The sequence below is a fragment of the Lagopus muta genome, chromosome 1 (genome assembly GCF_023343835.1).
Source record: "Lagopus muta isolate bLagMut1 chromosome 1, bLagMut1 primary, whole genome shotgun sequence".
Lineage (NCBI taxonomy): Eukaryota > Metazoa > Chordata > Aves > Galliformes > Phasianidae > Lagopus > Lagopus muta.
Window position 1 is genome coordinate 166,187,736 of NC_064433.1, and position 18,599 is coordinate 166,206,334.

The window sequence follows — 18,599 nt, forward strand, 5'->3', positions numbered from 1 at the left end:
TACTTCATCTTATTCATCAGTAAAAATGTATGTTTTGAGATTGCAACCTATTGCTCACACTCCTTGTTTTAATCGCAGCTCTGATTAGCTTTGTTCATTAAAGCTAAGCAGATTAAGTCACAAACATGCAAATGACCTTCCTGTACCCCCAAAACTTCATTCAAGCACCTTGTGTAATTTTTGCTATTTGCTTTAATCCTGAGTGAAAAATCATGAATGCTGATGTTGGGATATGGAAGACTTATGAGAAGAAACTTTCAGAAGGCCTAATGCATTTTGTTCTCTGGGACCTTACAGAGTACAGCTTACTGACAGCAACTGATCAGCATTTTCCAGAGACTTCTCTGTTTTTACTTCCCTGTCTTAAATTGGGTACTCTGAAAGCCACAATTTGTTTTGAAAACTCTGACCCCACATACACAAGTGAAAAAAATAAGGCCATAAAAACAGCAAATAGATGTGGCAGGGAAGAATCAACAATAGTTTGCCAAACTTAACCAATAAGCACCAGTTAAATTTTCAAGCATTTGTATTGCATGAGTAAAACATCACAATCTGTACTTAATATTCCTCCTTACAGCACATCAGCAAGTCACGATGGTATACAACCAGGCATAAATGCTGTAAAATTTTACTGACACTTAGGAGCACAGATGCTTTCATATTTTCAAAAAGGCTATAAAGCTTGAATTGACATTTCAACATATGGCTTAAATGATTTATTTTCTTGTAAATGCTAAGAAGCGTTTGCCTAGAAGATCCACTGAAACCTCATCTTTCAATTTCTTCCCATAAGCAACAGAAGAAAAACTATATTGACAACTTTCCAGTCATCCAGAAACTTCTGTTTATAAAAAATGTTGGAGAATGTTCTCATGTAGCTTCTCATAATCCTGAAACAAAGAAGTACCTAATCTTAGATACGTGTCTTCAATGATTCAACTTGAAACTTCTCCATAACAGAAGATACTTGCTGCTTTTTGCATCTTTGCTATTTAACGTGATCTGTGCATAAGACTATGAAAAAAACCAACAAAACAAAACAAAAAACAGCAGCTCTTGCACTTTTTCAGCTACACGCTTTCCTCAGTACAAAATAATATCACTCAGTTCCACAGCACACTGGCTGTCTTTTATCAGCGGATGCAATAAACAGAACTTTTCCCCATATACATATATATGTATATTGCCATTGGCAGGGATAGCAATTCCATTCTAACATGGCAATGTTTGTTTAAAAAAAAAGAATAAATTATACATTTAGAGAAGTTTAGAAGTGTGCTTTATTTCCAGATTAAGCAACATAACAGGAAGATGACAGGAACTGTACTGAGCGAAGAAAATCCTCTGATAGGAAATACAGCTATTTCTGTTTACAAGAACAAAGCTATTTTGTAAAATACTGAAGCCTTTGAAACAATTATCTTTTGACTGCAGTTTTACCATGCTTTGTCTTTGGGAAGGTCAATTCCAGAAATCATAGTGACCTTTTTTCCAAAAATCTATGGATTCACTGACATCAGTGTAATGTGGAAGGTATGTGCTGCCATTCTGCTGTCCCAAAGACAATGATACAAGTTTTAACCATGCCCTTCCATCCTAGAGTACCAAGTATAAACAGGCTGAGAAGAAAAGTCTGCAGACATCTTGGTAAAAAGGGACCTCAGGAGTCATCTACCCACATCTGCTCAGTGGATGATGTGAAAATGAAATGCTTCAATGAAGGAGGCTTCTCTGATGTAAAAACATGCATGCTTTCTTAGCTCATATGTATGACTGTTCCCAGCCAAAATCATAGAATCACAGAATATCCTGAGTTGGAAGGGACCCACACAGTGATCAAGTCCAACTCCAGGCTCCATGTGGTATCACCCAAAATCATAGAATCATAGAATGGCCTGGGTTAAAAAGGACCACAATGCTCATCCAGTTTCAACCCCCCTGCTGTGTGCAGTGTCACCAACAACCAGATCAGGCTGCCCAGAGCCACATCCAGCCTTCCCTTGGTTGCCTCCAGGGATGGGGCATCCACAACCTCTCTGGGCAAATGATCAACATTCTGCAGGTTAATGGCTTGTAAAGATGAAATGCTTATTCCTTATTCTGAAGTTTTGTTTGCAGAAGAAAACCTTATGAAACTACTTCCACAGCTTCCTGAAACCATAGTTGTCAAAGGTGTGCATTCACAATCTAGAAACAGTCTACTAATGCTAATATATCACAACAGGGAAGAAGATTAAATACTAAAAGTTCAGTGATGAAAATGAACAAACAAATAAATTTGAGCTTGGAAAACGTTAGTTCAGGAAATACATTAAGTAGAGATGCAGAACAAAAACACCAAAAAAGAAAGAAAAAAAAAGTGTAAGGATAATGACAATAAGAACACATTAAATATGGCTAAAGTAGATTAAAACGTAAATATGGTTTATTCAAAATACTGATTAAGTGACAGTAACAGAGGAGGAAGTGAACACACTGTAAATCACAGAATTACTGAATGGTTTGGGTCAGAAGAGATTTTAAAGCCCATGCAGTTCCAACCCCTGCCATGGGCAGTGCCACCCAGCAGCTCAGGCTGCCCAGGGCCCCATCCAACCTGGCCTTCAGGGATGGGGCACCCACAGCTTTTCTGGGCAGCCTGTTCCAGTGCCTCACAGCCCCCTGAGTAAAATAAATTTCCCCTAGTATCTGATCTAAATCTCCCGTCTCTCAGTTTAAAACCATAATCTTTGTCCTATCACTATCAGATTGTGTATAAAGTTCAGTCCCTCTCCTGCTTATAAGTTCCCTTTAAGTACTGGAAGACTGCCATGAGGTCTCCCTGGAGCCTTCTCTTCTCCAAGCTTAACAAACCCAACTTTTCAACCTTTCCTCATAGGAGAGGTGCTCCAGCCCTCTGATCATCACAGTGCCCTCCTCTGGACCCACACCAACAGCTCTGTATCCATCTTGTACTGGGGGCCCCAGGCCTGGACACACTATTGCAGATGGGGCCTCACAAGGGCACAGCAGAGGTGGACAATCACCTCCCAGTCTTTGCTGACAGCCCCTCTGTTGTTGCAGGCCAGGATACTGCCAACCTTCTGAGTCACAAGCGTACACTGTTGGCTTCTGTCAAGCATGGCAAATATGAAGGGCCACCAGATCACAGACAGGGGGAAGGAAAAGAGGAAGCTTACACATAGCAGACATTTATATAGACAGTATTTCCGCTCCCTAATACTCAGGTCCCCAAGCAAGACCAAATCTGTAGCACACCAGAGGTGGCTGGGGTGGGCGTCTGTTCACAGGAAGCCCAGGGAGAGTTTGTGAAAAGCAAAATACAAAGAGAAAAGCAGCAAATATTTCCTACGCACACTACACCAACAATTCAGAAAACCATCCCTCATGTCGGCCTCATAATGCTATTACCAATTTGTCAGTTTCCATTTGTGTTCCTTATGGCTCCAACACTAAAGGTCAGCAGGCAGACTTCCATCGTGCTAGTCTAGAATTTTCTCTGACTGTATCCCTTTGTTTTGGTAACCCACACTGGTACTTGATTGGTACTTATCTCACCCAGCCACAAAACTGAAGTGTGGGTTCTGCAATAAGAAGGAAAACAATATAACTTCCGATGAAGGACCCTATGTTCAAGAGAAAAAACTGGTGGTTATCTGTGATGACCACTGTGGAAGCATCCAACCATCCATGTGGAACATCCAACCAACCAGCACCTACCCAAAAGGCTCCATCCAGCCAGAGCCTTGCTAGGCTGCACTGCCACACTGTCATCATCACCTGCACCACTGGCTCACTCCCACAACACCTGGTGCAGTGGGGCTCAGCCAACAACAAACCCTGTTCAAGGCAGCACTCAGCTGTAGAGGAAGTACACGTTTTAGCACAGGTTTGTTTAATTACACCTACTGCTGCTCACCAAATCCTACAAAGGGAAGACCACAGCCCAGTGCCACGTTGTCAACAGCACCAACACAAATAAAAGGTTTCAGTAGGAGGACTCCAGCCTCCTTCTGTTACACTGTTAGGTTTCCTCAAGGGCATCACTTTCATGGATTCCCAGTCCCAGGTGCCTGCTCTGGTCCTACCTGACCCCAAGGTGCCATCAGTCACCTCATCCCACCTCTCGCAAAGCACCAGGATGGACCTACAGGGGGTTCCCACCAGTCACCCATAGTCCCTGGTAGCCACACCTCCATGGGGACATCAATGTCAAAGCTGTGCAGAGACGGTGACATGGCAGGTCCTGCCCCAATCAGCTCATAGCCCAACATGGGAGAGCTGACGGTGCGGATGTCAGACGTATCTCTGAGCTGTGACGCCCTGTTTTTAATCTTGCAATGCTTAGCATGGGAACAAATGATCAAATGAATCACTGGGGCACAGTATTGATCCTTGAGTGATGATTACATAAAATGAATGTAAATGCCTCAGTGCCTCACATAAATAATTCCCCGCTGGCGTCTGCTATGCGGGATGCGGCCATACCTTTGATTTCATTTACATGGTTTCATTTGTAGAAGGAGATCCGAATTTTTCCCTCATCCTATGCCCCTCACTGACCTTTACCCACGCCCAAGGGAGGAGCAGAAGCAGAGGGAGTGCAGGGAGGGACATCGATTGCTGCCACTCTGGGGAGAAAGCGTTATAACCTTGCAGGCAGGGGACAAACAGCAGAGTCATCTGCAACATGCAAACAGCTTCTCTCCACTTCCAGAGCGAGTCAAAGAAACGACCTTCAGATATTCTCCAAACAAGCATTGCTTATAAAGGAGTTGTCTTTTGGGGGACTCTGTGGATAAAAAGGAACAAACGCTGAGATTTCAAAGTATCGCTGAGGCAGTTTGGGACACAGAAGGATGGCACAAGAGTGTATCATCACTTCCCATACCCACTCCCGTCCAACCGAGCTACCAGCAGCGTTTGCTCTCAGCCCGCACCTCCGTGTCCCTCACAGCTGACTCTTCCACCAGGTCCGGTCGCCCGTAGCGCACCGTCACCACACACCGCTCTCACACCGGGGCTGAGCCCCCAGCCCTGCCGCCCGGTCTCGGTCCCCGCACGCCCTCGGCTAACCCCGCACCGAGCCGCACGGATCCGGCAGCGGCTCCTACCTGCATAAGCGGCCGCGGGTCGCTTTTTTATTGCTTCCCCCCCCCCCCCGTGGGAAATATCGCTTTTAATTATGATAATAAATCAAAAGAAACCAGCGGCGCGAGGATAATTACCAGCGAGGAGGCGCGTTGCAACAGGCGGTGCCGGTACCCGGCGCGGGGCGGGCGAGATGCCGCAACCCCGCCGCCTGCTGCCACCCGCTCCGCGCCCGGCCGCGACACGTGGGCCCCGCCCCACTCCGCTTGGCCACGCCCCCAAATTAGTGTGACCACGGCCTCATATTACCGTGGCCACGCCCCCTTCGCGTGACCACGCCCCCAAGCAAATGTGGCCACGCCCCCCGGCTCTGCTGGCTGAGGAGGCGGTTGGTGGCAGCGGTGCGAGGGGGTTTGCGGTCCGGGTGGGGGGAGGAAGGGAGTTGGGCTCTCCTGCTGCTCTGTGCCGTTCAGCAGGGTGAGGGATGCTGCTCCAAGCGAGGCAGATGTAGGGTGAGTTTCCTAGTAGGCTTGGTAAGAGGGCACCTCAGGTCCTACGTGCAGCAGACAGCTGCAGACCCTTAAAGTTCATGTAGTCCAACTCCCCTGCAATGAACAGGGACACCCACGGCTCCATCAGGTGCTCAGAGACCCTCCAGCCTGACCTTCAATGTCTCCAGGGATGGGGCATCCACCACCTCTCCGGGAACCCTGTGCCACTGCCTCACTGCCCTGATTGTAAAATATTTCTTCCTTATATCCAATATCTAAATCTTCTCTCTTTTAGTTTGAAACCCCCAGTGGTTCTGGCTGGGGCGTGTGGTAGTGTCAGAGCTGTGAAGCTGAGGAGCGGTGCCTTTGGTGGCCATGTCAGGGTCTGCAGCCTTGACAGAATTAGGTAGACCACCCTAAAGTGTTCCTGATATTTGGCCATGTTTGAACAGGACACAGCTGCGTTGAGGTTTCTTCTGTTCCACACCTGAAGTCTCTGTGATGTTTGCTGTCTCCTCTCTCTGTCCTGCCTTGGCTTTGCTCTCCAGCCCTGTTGCCAAAATCTCTGTGGCAGGATTCCTCCCAGAGACCTTCTTCCTTTGCTCCTCTGCCACACTGAATTTCCACAACTAATCTGCTTCTTACCTTCTCTAGCACTGGCAGCCTGCTGGTTCAGCTTATTGGTGTCTGGAGCTAAGCTAGACATACAGTTGTGACCACAACCCTGTGACGATGGCTTCAGTCTTTCGACTTCTTATTTCTGTTCCCGCTTTGATTTTTACCCAGAATCTCAATAACTATAATAGTTTAATCTCATGTGGTAATCTTGCTTGCTTTTATCCTTCCTGTCTCTATTAGCAGGAACAACACTGATACCCTATTGGAAACACCAGGGTTTCTTGTTTGTGCTGCACTTCTTCCGCTACCCCTATCCAGACTCTTGCCTTCCTTCGTATCCATCCTGCTTATCTTCAAACTTCAGGGTTTCCTGTGGAGTTTGCACACTGAGCCAACTGCTTGCACTCACTGTCGGAAGTTCTTTTCTTTGTCTCCACTTTCATCCTAGGCCTTCATTTTTTTCCCAGTCTGTTCTATCCCTGCTAATTTGCAGGTGGTGTTCCTCAAGGTATTGGTGGAAAATAGTGGCTGTCAGGTGAAGTTCCTGGTGATGGGAAAGGCAGTGTCAAACCTGTGTTTAAGAAGGATAGGAAAGAAGAGCCAGGGAACTACCAATCTGTCAGCCTCACTTTGGTGGTGGGGAAGACCATGGAGTATATTGTAGATCCTCCTGGAAGCTATGCTAAGATATGGGGAAGTGAGGGAGGTGATAGGGGATATCCAGCATGGCTTCATTAGGGGTAGGTACTGCCTGACCAAACTTGCTGATTTTTGTGATGATGAAACGGTGTGAGTGGACAAGGAAAGAGACACTGGGCTTCAGTAAGGCTTTTGACACGGTCTCCTGTAACATCCTACTCTTCAAATTGGAAGGATACGTGTTTGACAGGTTGATTGCTCAATGGATGAGGAACTGGTTACAAGATAGACCAAGATATGTACCCAGAGAGTGGTGGTCAATGGTTCAATGTCTGGATGGAGACTGGTGATGAGGCATGTCCCTCAGGAGTCAGTACTGAGCCTGCTGCTCTTTAACATCTTCATCTGTGACACTGACAGTGGGATCATCCCCTGTACTCAGCTCTGGTGAGGCTGCACCTCAAGTGCTGTGTTCAGTTTTGGGCCCCACTGCAGGAAAGACAGTGAGGCCCTGGAGCGGGTTCAAAGAAGGGCCGCAAACCTGCTGAGGGGTCTGGAACACAGGGCTTATGAGGAGCAGCTGAAGGAGCTGGGAATGTTCAGTCTGGAGGAGGCTCAGGAGAGACCTCACTGCTCTCTGTAACTGCCTGCAGGGAGGTTGTAGTGAGCTGGGGGTCGGCTTCTTCTCTCATGTAACTGGTGATAGGACTAGAGGGAATGGCTTCAAGCTGTGCCAGGGGAGATTTAGGCTGGACATTAGGAAATACTACTTCTCTGGAAGAGTGGTCAGGCACTGAATGGGCTGCCCAGGGAGGTGGTGGAGTCACCGACCCTGGAGGTGTTCAAGGAACATTTGGATTTTCTGTTGAGGGACATTTTTTAGTGAGAACTGTTGGTGATGGGTGGATGGTTGGACTGGGTGATCCTGTGGGTCTTTTCCAACCTTGGTGTTTCTGTGATTCTGTGAATCGAGTGCACCCTAAGCAAGTTTGTGGATGACACTAAGCTGTGTGATACGGTCAACATGCCTGAGGGACTGGATGCCATGTAGAGACCTAAACAGGCTAGAGCAGAGGACACAAATGAACCTCATGAGGTTCAACAAAGCCAAGTGCAAGGTCTTGCACCTGGGTAGTGGCAATCCCCATTGTGAGTACAAGCTGGGGGATGTAAGGATAGAGCACAGCCTTGCCAAAAGGACCTAGGGGTACTGGTGGGTGGTAAGGTGGACATGCACCAGCAGTGTGCCCTCATAGCCCAGAAAGCCGACTGTATGATGGACTACATCAAAAGCAGTGTGGCCAGCAAGGCAAGGGAGGTGATCCTGCCCCTCTCTTCTGCACTGATGAGACCTCACCTGGAGTATTGAGCATCCAGATGTGGAGTCCTCAGTACAGGAGAGACAGAGACGTGGGAATGTGTCCAGAGGAAGGCCACAAAAATGATCCAAGGGATGGAACACCTCTCCTATGAGGACAGGCTGAGAGAGCTGGGGCTGTTCAGCCCAAAGAAGAGAAGGCTTTGGGGAGACCTGAGCGCAGCCATGCAGTACTAAAAGGGGGGCTGTATGAAATAAGGGAACAGACACTTTAGCAGGATCTGCTGTGATAAGACAAGAGAAAATGGTTTCAAACTAAAAGAGGGAAGATTTAGATGTTGGATATAAGGAAGAAATATTTTACAATCAGGGTAGTGAGGCAGTGGCACAGGTTGCCCAGTGAGGTGGTGGATGGCCCATCCCTGGAGACATTGAAGGTCAGGCTGGAGGGGCTTTGAGCACCTGATGTAGCTGTAAGTGTTCCTGTTCATTGCAGGAGAGTTGGACTAGATGAACTTTAAGGGTCCCTTCCAACTCCATTGGTTCTTTAATTTCTTGATCAAACACCACTCACACTCCTTAGTCCCAGTCATTTTGAACCCAAGCAACCTACATGAGAGAAACCAGGAACATTTTTCCATGCTTATGTGTGTGTGCTTATCAGCTGTGAACTCTACATCCGGATTTTTATCAGTGTTGCAGGAGGCACAGAGGTTGCACAGAGGGCTTTGAGGTCTCCATCCTTGGTGGTTTTCAAGACCAGCCTGGTTAAAACTCTTAGTATCCTACACTCAACTCTCCTGTCCCTTCCAGCCTGGATGTTTGTCCTGTGCTATGGCCCAGTGCCAGGCAGAATCTGGCAGTCAAGGACTGGAATGGTAAGATGTAGTGGATCACGTAGGAAGGCAAGACATGATCATGGAGTGTTTTTTTTTTCCCAGTTCTTGAAACTGATCTTTGGCTTGGTAAGAATTCCTGCATTGTGGGTTGTTGCTGTTATTGGCTTATTATCATTATTATTATGCTTGTTGTGATGTTTGACCATTCATTCAAACTTGCTGTGGTTAACATTGGACTCCAGGCTTCCTTTTCAAGTTTCTGCTTCTTCCTTTCTCCATCCCCTTATTTTATTGTCATTAAAGCTTGTCAGCTGAATGTCAAATCTGAAGTTGATCCTGCTTACGTGCTTCAGGACTCTGTTCATTCTTTTCATCACAATTTTTGTTGATTACAGTTTTTATAATGCTACACTTCCATTTAAATTAATCTTGTCCACATAGAAATTTGTAGTCTCAAGCTTACCTATCTTCAAAGTGAATTATTGAAGTATTTTCTTTTCCTAGAGATCCCCTTGTTTGTATGTTCATGTGAGAATTTTCTTTATCTTTGTAAATGTTCCTGTGAGCCAGTAGTTTTCTGATTATGGCACTTCTCATTTCTCTTGAAAGTCACCATCTCTGGTTTGTCTTCTGTGCTTTCCTTCTGATTACAAGTTTTTAAGAGTGAGTCTTTGTTTCATGTCTTATGTCATATTAGCTCTATACTAAAAAAAGAAACCTAAACTCTTTAATCTGGAACGTAGCTAACCTTGAAAATCACTGTGAAGCAGAAGTGTGTTAAACTTGGCTGGTAATGAGAGGACTCCTGAAACCAAATCAGGAGTTCTATGATTTAAATAAATATCATTGTCTACAATCATAATCTGAAAGGAAGCCGGAAAGAAGCATAAATATACTACTTGCATACTCAGCTTTTTTTCTTTTTTTTTTTAAACTGGGTCAGCTGTTGCTCATACTAAATCTGTTTATCCAGCAGAAAACTATTTCTGAGACCTTTCAGAATGCTTAATGTGGGGTGCTTCACTAATTTCCTGCTCCTCCTTTTCCTCAGACAAGAAAAACTTTGCCTTGCCTTCTGTGACAAAACTGCTGAAAATCATTCTTTAATGGAAGCACTCCAAGGTTAATGGAATAGCTCTTTCAGTTTCTTTTTATAATATCACTGATTTATTTCTTGAAACACTAACAATAATTAGAAAAACTGTTGAATCAATCACTGAGAGAACATATCTCCCTTTCTGGCCACTTGTGCTGTGTTATGATTCTTGTATTGCCCAGTTTATATGAGCAGACCATCCATAGTTCAGCACATTCAACTGGAGATGTCTATTTCTTTTGTTTTGTCTTCTTGTCAGATTTTTCTGATCTTTGGAAACATCTTCAGTCATCTCTCAGGAACAAAGGCAAAGCAGAAAATGGCTGAGCAGCCAAAACTACTTCGTAGACCTCTGCCTCCCAGGCTGCCATCTAAACTGCCTACATCAAGGGAGAAGGTTGGTAAAGGTAAATTATATAAAAACAGTTCTTGTAGTGCATAGTTTCAAATTCCATATGTTCTCTGAAGTTAACACACAAGAAGATGAATCTTGTTGGTTAATCTGTAAATTCACAACAGAGCGCAGGGAAATACCCATGCTGGCTTCAGCCAGGCAGTTCTAATGCTGAAGCTCCTTGACAGTGCAGTATGGAAGATCCTGAACAATGCTGATGTTCAGTGCAAGTGTACTAATGCATGTTGATGCTAGCCCACTCTCTTACTGAGTGCAAAATGTGCTGGAGGTGTCTATTTGTAATTGCTGTGGCTCTTCAATAAGTGATTAGTCTACATAATCATAGAATCATAGGATGATTTGGGTTGGAAGAGACCTTTAAGATCATCTAGTTCCAACCCCCTCTATAGGCAAGGATGCTTCCCTCTAGAACAGTTTGCTCAAAGCCCCATCCAGCCTGGCCTTACCAGCATGTGTTGTAAGCTGCTAGGGCAGAGCAGTGTGAATAGGACTGTGTGATTATCTGAACCACTGCATCTCTCTGGGAGGCTGTTCATGTAAAATAATGGAAAGGTGGTTGAGACAGGTGTGGGAACCTGCCACTTTTCTGACTTGAGTGCTACCCCACTAGCTTGTCCAAGAAAATAAGATATAACATGAGAAACCCCTGGTTTCAGGAAAAGTTGTATTGAAACAGATGAGAGTCAAACCACAGGGGTAGTGATATACAACTTTGATACAGAGAAAATAAGAAAAAATGTTTGGGGGGGTGGGGGTGGTCATATTCTTACAATGTCTATGTATGTGAAAAGACATATACTGGCTTATATTATTTTAAAGGCATCAGGAAATCCTATTTAAGAACAGAGACTTGCAGTGCGGTATGGTTCAGAAATAAGCAGACATTTTATGTGCCAGTATATGTGAATGAAAAGCTCTTTTCAGTTTATATAAAGTAGCTATTGATTAAATATTTAAGCACTAACCTTTAAAAATAAAAACGAAAAACAATAAAATGATCTATAATAAAATATTTTTAACACAAGTGATATAAGAAGCTGGAAACTATTCACTGATACTGAAGCCAGATCTATAAAAGAGATTCTTGATGTTTGAACAGATTTGCTGACTTCAGCAAATAGATCTGCTATAGAAATATGGCATACTGAATTGTTCAACATTTTTTTTCCACTGATTAACACATGAAAATTAATATAATATGAAATAATAAAGGTCGTATCAAAGAACTGTGCTCTCCCTACAAACTGATCTAAAGTGATAGATCATTTACTGCTTTTTATTTCCCTCTGGATTCTGTAATTCCGTTAGAGCATCTAAATAGCTAAAACTATTCGGTCTTCATGTAATCATGAGAGACTAGAAGGAAAAAATATTTTGTGTTATGTTTGAAATAAATTATAAGCAACTTTATTTGTTACAGCTCATTTGTTTTTTGGTTGTTTTTTTTGTTTGTTTTTAGAACACTGTTATGCTATATTTGTAATTATTAACAGGTAACACTAACTTTAAAGGAAAAACGATGACATATTGTGTAATTTCTTTATAAAAGTGCTAAAAATACTAAGGAGAATTCAGTTAAACAAACAAACAAAAAAAAGTAACTATTAGGCCCTTCTGAAGCTAGCAAAATCTATTCAATACATTTCCAGCCTGGCGCTGTCGAAACAGATGTAAATATTTCTGGCTCAATACCAGAGCTATGCTCCCATGATTTAAAACATTTTAAAAGTGATAGATAAACCTTTTATCCTCAGAGTTTTATTGTGATGGCTCTTCTTGTAGTAGAGCATATGATTAGTGATGGTTGCTATTTATGGATTATGTATTTATACGATACACCTGACAAGAATCCAAGATCCGCACAATAAAGTTTGTTCAAGGATCATTTCTCCAAATGTAACCGTTGCACCTGACAGATATTTAAACAGCAGCATGACCATTGATCAAAAAGCAACTCTTCAGCAATGGTGTTTCAATCATTTTTGGGGACAGAATTGTTTTGTGCTTCATGAAGTGTGAGACTGAGACCTGGGGCCTGGAGCTCTGAGCTAGGAAAAAAAAGATGAGCCTTTTAGTGGTACGTCATAAGTGTCTTCCTCAGCAGGGAACTGTAGAAAGTGAGGATGTAATACAATAAAGCAGTTGACTGAAAATGCAGAAGAAATTTCAAGGAGATCTGGTGGTGGACTGTACCTGGTAGAGAGCTTGTAGTTGTCAGCCACAGTACTGGAGGGCAAGAAATCGAGGGAGATAACCCAATGGTCCCAGCTTTCTTTGGGAGCTGAGCTGCAACAGAGAGCTAGAGAGAGGCTTCTCCTTCAGCAGGTCCCAGAAAATGAGTTTCCCTAGCAAAGGGAGCAAAGCAGCAAGCTTGTGGAACTACACAGGCTGAATGAAGAGTAATTTTGTAAGAATTTCTTTGTTGATAGAAGTGTTCAGGGCTAATTACTTCTGGATGCAGTACTGTTTGGAAGCTGGGGTCTAGCTAAGGAGCCAATAGACCTTCAGAATGAGCCCTGGTAGCAAAGTGGCTATTATGTGAGGAGTATGAAATGAATCTCCACCTCAGTGGTGTGGGACACTAGGGCTCAGCATCATCACACCGCACATGTTACTCATTAAACTGAGATGAATAAGCCAATAGAATTTCTAAGCTTCATTCTCAATGTCTTTCTTTTCTCTTGTTTTCAGCAGGCAGGGGTTTTGGACAATACCAAGCTAGAGTGACGAAGAGTACGAATGATAAAAATGGAAAAGTTGTGTCTGACAGTTATGCCAGTACTCAAGGGCAAGTCAAGCAGACAGATGTTTCCTTCAGCCATGGTCACGTTTCCCAGAATCTGGTGAAAGCCCAGCCCGAAGATACATTCCTGTCTGTACATCAGATTTGCCAAAATCAAGCACAAATCCAACTCAAAGATCTTCTTCAGTCTCAATACCTGTCCAGCAGTATCCAACCCCAGTCTGACCACATTTCCTCTTGTTCAGTACATTTCCAATGCCAACATGTACGTCAGCTTAATCAAGACAGTAAATATAGGCAAACACAGATCCAGTCCAAAAGGACAGGTTTTCATGACCAAAGGAGAGGTTTAATTCTGTCTGAAACAAGTTTCCCCGCAGAAGATGTGAAGCAGAAGGGTGATCTAGTTTTTAAGAATAGTAAGTCTGCACATTGGTCTTTACGAGGCAATACTGCAAGCCTGGTTGGTCAATATGAAGTTATTCCTATCTGCTCAAGCAGACCAATGCCAAACCAAAGCAAAGAAAAAAATGTGTTTTCTGCCCAAATTCCTAGGAGAGATTTTATTCTTACTAAAAGCCCCAGTGGGTCTGATTACTCCTCATTTTGCAAAAATCATAAATTCTCTCATGTGAAGCATCAAAAATTACAGAGCACTGGCCCTGCCCATTCCACTCCTCCTGTATTTACACTGGAAAGTTCAGCTGCAGGTTCTTCTCACCATCTGCCTTTGAAGACAACCCTCAAAAAGCCATTTGTTTCCCGCTACAACTATGAAGTCCTCAGTAACCGGTTAATGACTGAAAACAGGAGCTTGCAGACTGAAGTTAACACAGTGATTTTGTCTGACATCGCTCTACCTGCAGATGAAACAAGAAAGCCTGAGCAGCAGAAGTTCCTAGGTAATTAATATTAAACATTGTAGTATCTTTTTGCAATCTCTTTGCAGGGAGAAAGAAAAAAAAACACCAAAAACCAAAAAAAACCACTTTGTTTTTGTTTGTGTGGGTCTTTGAATTTGCCCTCATTACTTGAGAAATAACTAGTGCAGAATTATAACTTGTGATAACTAAATGAAATGTTGTGTCTTCAGATAGCAGCACGTGGTGATTTAAATGTATGCAACTTTATTATAAAGATGGTGTATGGGAATTATGAAAAGTCCCGTCATTTATGTCTTTGAAAATGGCGGGTTCATTCATCACCATGGATTTAGGAAGGCAGTTCTGACCCTTATATGGGTCTTTGGTCTTCTCTTCCTGTATCTTATTGAATGCAAAATGAGGAACAGACTTAGAATCATAGTATCACAGAATCATTAAGGTTGGAAAAGACCTCTAAGATCATCTAGTCCAGCTGTCAGCCCATCACCACCACATCCACTAACCATGTCCCTCAGTACCACGTGTCCATGTTTCTTGAACACCTCCAGGGACAGTGACTCCACCACCTCCCTGGGCAGCCTGTGCCAGTGCTTGATGTCTCCTTTGTAAAAGAAGCATTTCCTGATATCCATGCTGATATACTGATATCCAAGTTGCACCTCTCCTGATGCAACTTAAGGCTATTCCCTCTAGTCCTATCAGTATTATGTGGGAGAAGAGGCCAACCCCCACCTCACCACCTCCCCTGAGCCTCCTCTTCTCCAGACTCAACCATCTCAATTCCCTCGGCTTCTCCTCATAAGAGTTATGCTCCAGACCCTTCACAGTTTCAGTGCCCTTCTCTGGACATGCTCCAGCTTAAAACAAAGATATATTTGTTTTTGCAGGATTTTCTTCAGGACTGACCAGTGACCTACTGTGTCCTGTTTTAGTGATATTGCACAAATGGTTGAGCTGATATAAGCCAAAAGAAGGGAAGAAGTGGAAGGAAGAAGCAATGGGGAATTCCGTAATCTGATGTTGCTTCCAGTTACATAGTAGCTTGGAACCTCTGCACTAGAAACTGTTCATGAGCTGGAGGAAGAGTGGTGAATTCCCTAGAGAATCCTTTTGGCTTTTTCAGTGCTTCTGCAAATAAGTTTCCTTCCACAGCTATAGCAGAGAAAAGCCTTCCATGGGTTCCATCCTGGGATATGTTAAGGTGAAGCTGGGTTTAACAACTGGGTTTAGAGGTGCTCCCAGAAGCTGATATTTTGTAATTACTTCACATGAATTCAGCCTTTTTTTCTCTCAGAAAGCCAAGTCTCAACTGTATTCCTTGGTGTCAGTTTTCCACTACTGACAAGTGAGTAACTGTGACTCATAGGAAGAAGTGTTTGCCTCGTCCTCCCACTGTGGCAGTCTAGAAGCAGGTATAGAGTTATTTCTGTACTATCGCTATAAATCATTAGCACAGTGGAAATGGTGTGTCAGTGTATGGTAAGAATATGAAAGATGGAAATGCACAGTCTCAAATAGTGGTCACGCTTAGGGACTGTGTGTGCTTTGGCACAGGGGATGCGATTCTGGTTACTGATGTGTGGTTCTGTTGCACAGGCACAACTTCAAGAGGGAAGCCATTGCACTGGCAGGAACTCTGTTCCCTGTGGTCAGAGTGTGAGAAATGTGATGCATTTTGTAAGAGAAAGGTGGCACTCAGATTATTCTGATGAAATGCAGGGGCAGACAACTGGCTATAAAGTTTGTGTTCCTAGTTGTATTCCATGTACCCAGACATGTGAAAGGCTAGAAGCAGCACCATATGGTTGCCATGGGCTTTTCTGCAGGCTCTAGTTGGACCGCGCTGCTTATCCAAACTCTGCATGGGTGGAAATATAGGTGCTGTGTCACTTGGGACTAGAAAAGTAGTTTTGAGGAGGTGAACAACATGTGGAATTTCATCCTACTGGAAAGGTACTTTGTTGGAGCAGTACAGAATGTGGTTCTCTTCAGCAGCACTGTAAAGAAGGGAAGTATAATAAATCCAGAGCATTTCCTGGGGCCTTGTCTCTGCCTTTCCAGTCCCTTTCATGGTCATCCAACCAGGGAATAATGGTACTGTAGTGTCCCCTTCTCCCTCTCTTTCTCAGGCAGATGCATCCTTTCTTCCTAACTTTGAGTGTTATCTCAAAAGCATTTTTAAAGAGATCTGTGAAGCTGGCAAACCACTGCTACCTTAAGTGGTAAGTGATTGCATGCTGAAACTGAAACCTCGGGGAGGCAGTTCGTACCACCCAATGTGAAATCCCTCAAGTTGATCATTTAATCATAATCATAAAGCATGCTTCTTCCTTAGCCCATGGAGAGAGGGACAGAAACTTCCAGAAGGCAAGTACTAACCCAAGATAAACATCTAAGATGAATGGAATGAACGAAACACAAAATAGATTACCTCCTTTTTGACCACTTATAATAAAATACAGCTTTGCAGTGACATTTGCTGACTGACACTTCATGTTATACACCCATGGTCAGCTGCAGAACTGCGTGAAAAGAAGCAGACCCATGGTGACACTATTTTAAGCACAGAAACTGAAAGCTGTTCACTATAGCCAGCAATGAGGCTCTATTCTGGTTGCTGTACCACAGATACAGATATGGTGACTGTGGCTTAGAGAAAGGCGTTACTTGAGATTAATTGAGAGAACCAGTAAATTGAGTGTGTGCAGCTGCTAAGCTATATATTTGTTCACCTCCTGGTACTGCTTGGGCAAATTACTATCTGATGTCAGATTTTAGTGCTGAGAATGCTTTTCTGTGAAACTATTTTGTAACGGTGTCAGCACAAACCTTTTTATGATCAACCTTTTCATGATCAATCTTAGGCTCAGATTTTCTAGGACATAATTACTTCTCAAGCAGGCTGGGTCCAGCTGGTTGGAAAATGTTTTGCACAAAAGGACCAGTAGACCTATTGGTTGACAAGTTGAATGTGATCCAGCTTCATGTCCTTGTGGCAAAGAAAGCCGCTCACATGCTGGCAATATTTTAAAAAGAATAGCCAGCAGTTCAAGGGAAGTGATTATAACTTCATATTCAACACTTGTAAACCACACCTGGGACTCCCCACTATAGGTCAGATATTGACACACTCCAGCAGAGGCTGACAAAAATGGTCAGGAAGCTGAAGCAGAGACTGAAAGCTGAGTTTGTACAGTGTGAAGAGGAGATGCTTAAAGGGAGATCCTACTTCTGTCTTCAGCTAGTCAAACTCTTCTCAGAAGTTCACACTGACAGCAGAGGAGGCAAGTGACACTAGCTGGGAAATGGAAAATTGTCATTAGATATAAGGAACCCTATGCTGTGTTGGCCAGACACTGGCACAGGTTGATGGGAGAAGTTGTGGATTTACATCCTTGGAGATAATCAGCAGGAAAAGACTCTGAGCAAACAGATCTAGTCCTGCTTTGAACAGGGAGCTGGATCTGATGATCTTGGAGATCCTTTCCAATAAGAATGATTTTATGATTTCATTTGTTTCTTGTACTGACTGAAGCTTTAAAATTTATCTCTTATATATCTAAGGTCTTTCTTACTGCATTTAAATAATATATAGGGCTATTGTGCAATCAGATTCTGAGCCATATGTATTAAAGAATCTATTTCTTGTGTATGCAACATGTCTGCTATTACTTTGCACCTCCCTTTAGAAATGGCCTCGCAAGAGAAAAGAAGAAAATCTGATATACCAGAAAAAGTTTTGCAAGAACAAAAGAAAGAAAAAGCATATATTATACATTATGTAAAGTTAACTGAACCCGATAGAGAAGAAGGACCCTTTTCAGGTATGAACTAGGCTTTTGCGCAATAGTCATAAAATGGCACTGTGATAGATCATTCTCAGAAATATGTCACAGCATCAGCCTGTGGGGGCTACAGCCACTACATGTTGTTGAAGTAGCAAAACAGTGGAATTGTAGCATAAGAAAACAATCTACAACATTGACCTGGCTTTGAAGCGACAGTGAGGTTGAAGGCACGAGGCCTAAAGCACACAGGAGAAAGGTGCTACTTCTGAACCCTTTTGGGTTCAAAAACAATCCAACACAATGACAACCCTGTAATCTCTATCTCAGTGAATAGTAACTATGGAGGAAGGCAAAATTACTGCAGGCCATAATCCAATTCTACTTTTTGTTTGTTTGGTTGGTTTTTGTACACGAAGACCTATTCTCCCCCTGTCAAAGGAAAAAGAAAGGAAGAGATTGTAAACAACCTGCAATCTTTGTATTTCTTTGCAGACATTCATGAGTCAGTATTACAATGTGAGAGTCTTGTCTGTGTTTGGCAACAGAGGATATAAATTATTAGATTCAGGAAGTCTGCAGAACACCTCTCATTCAGTCTTTGTTATCTAGTGTTTACATTCCCCTAAGAAATTCTGTAGTGCTTGACACACTTTTTCATATCTTAGATGCTAATA

General features: G+C 43.3%; 2 protein-coding genes across 4 annotated transcripts in view; one reads left to right on the forward strand and one right to left on the reverse strand.

Annotated features, from left to right (window-relative positions):
- The window catches only part of LCP1 (lymphocyte cytosolic protein 1), a 44,703-nt gene extending 39,348 nt beyond the window's left edge, over positions 1-5,355 (reverse strand). Inside the window, exons 1-2 of one of the 3 annotated variants that reach the window (XM_048957465.1) lie at positions 5,232-5,350; positions 4,656-4,795 (exon numbers count right to left, since the gene is read on the reverse strand). Coding sequence is in view for 1 of the 3 variants with exons in the window: in XM_048957437.1 (XP_048813394.1) it covers positions 4,567-4,620 (54 nt within the window). In the remaining 2 variants the exon portion in view is untranslated. Of the gene's footprint in view, positions 1-4,566; positions 4,636-4,655; positions 4,796-5,231 lie in introns of those variants that run through there. The other 2 variants (XM_048957456.1, XM_048957437.1) reach the window with 2 other exon arrangements.
- Positions 5,356-5,511: 156 nt separating this feature from the next.
- On the forward strand, positions 5,512-14,163 carry LOC125701826 (uncharacterized). The gene is made up of 4 exons (XM_048964391.1): positions 5,512-5,606; positions 8,863-9,038; positions 10,355-10,502; positions 13,202-14,163. Exons 2-4 carry the CDS (start codon positions 8,979-8,981, stop codon positions 14,161-14,163), a joined length of 1,170 nt encoding a protein of 389 aa, XP_048820348.1. The 5' UTR covers positions 5,512-5,606; positions 8,863-8,978.
- Positions 14,164-18,599: the final 4,436 nt, after the last annotated feature.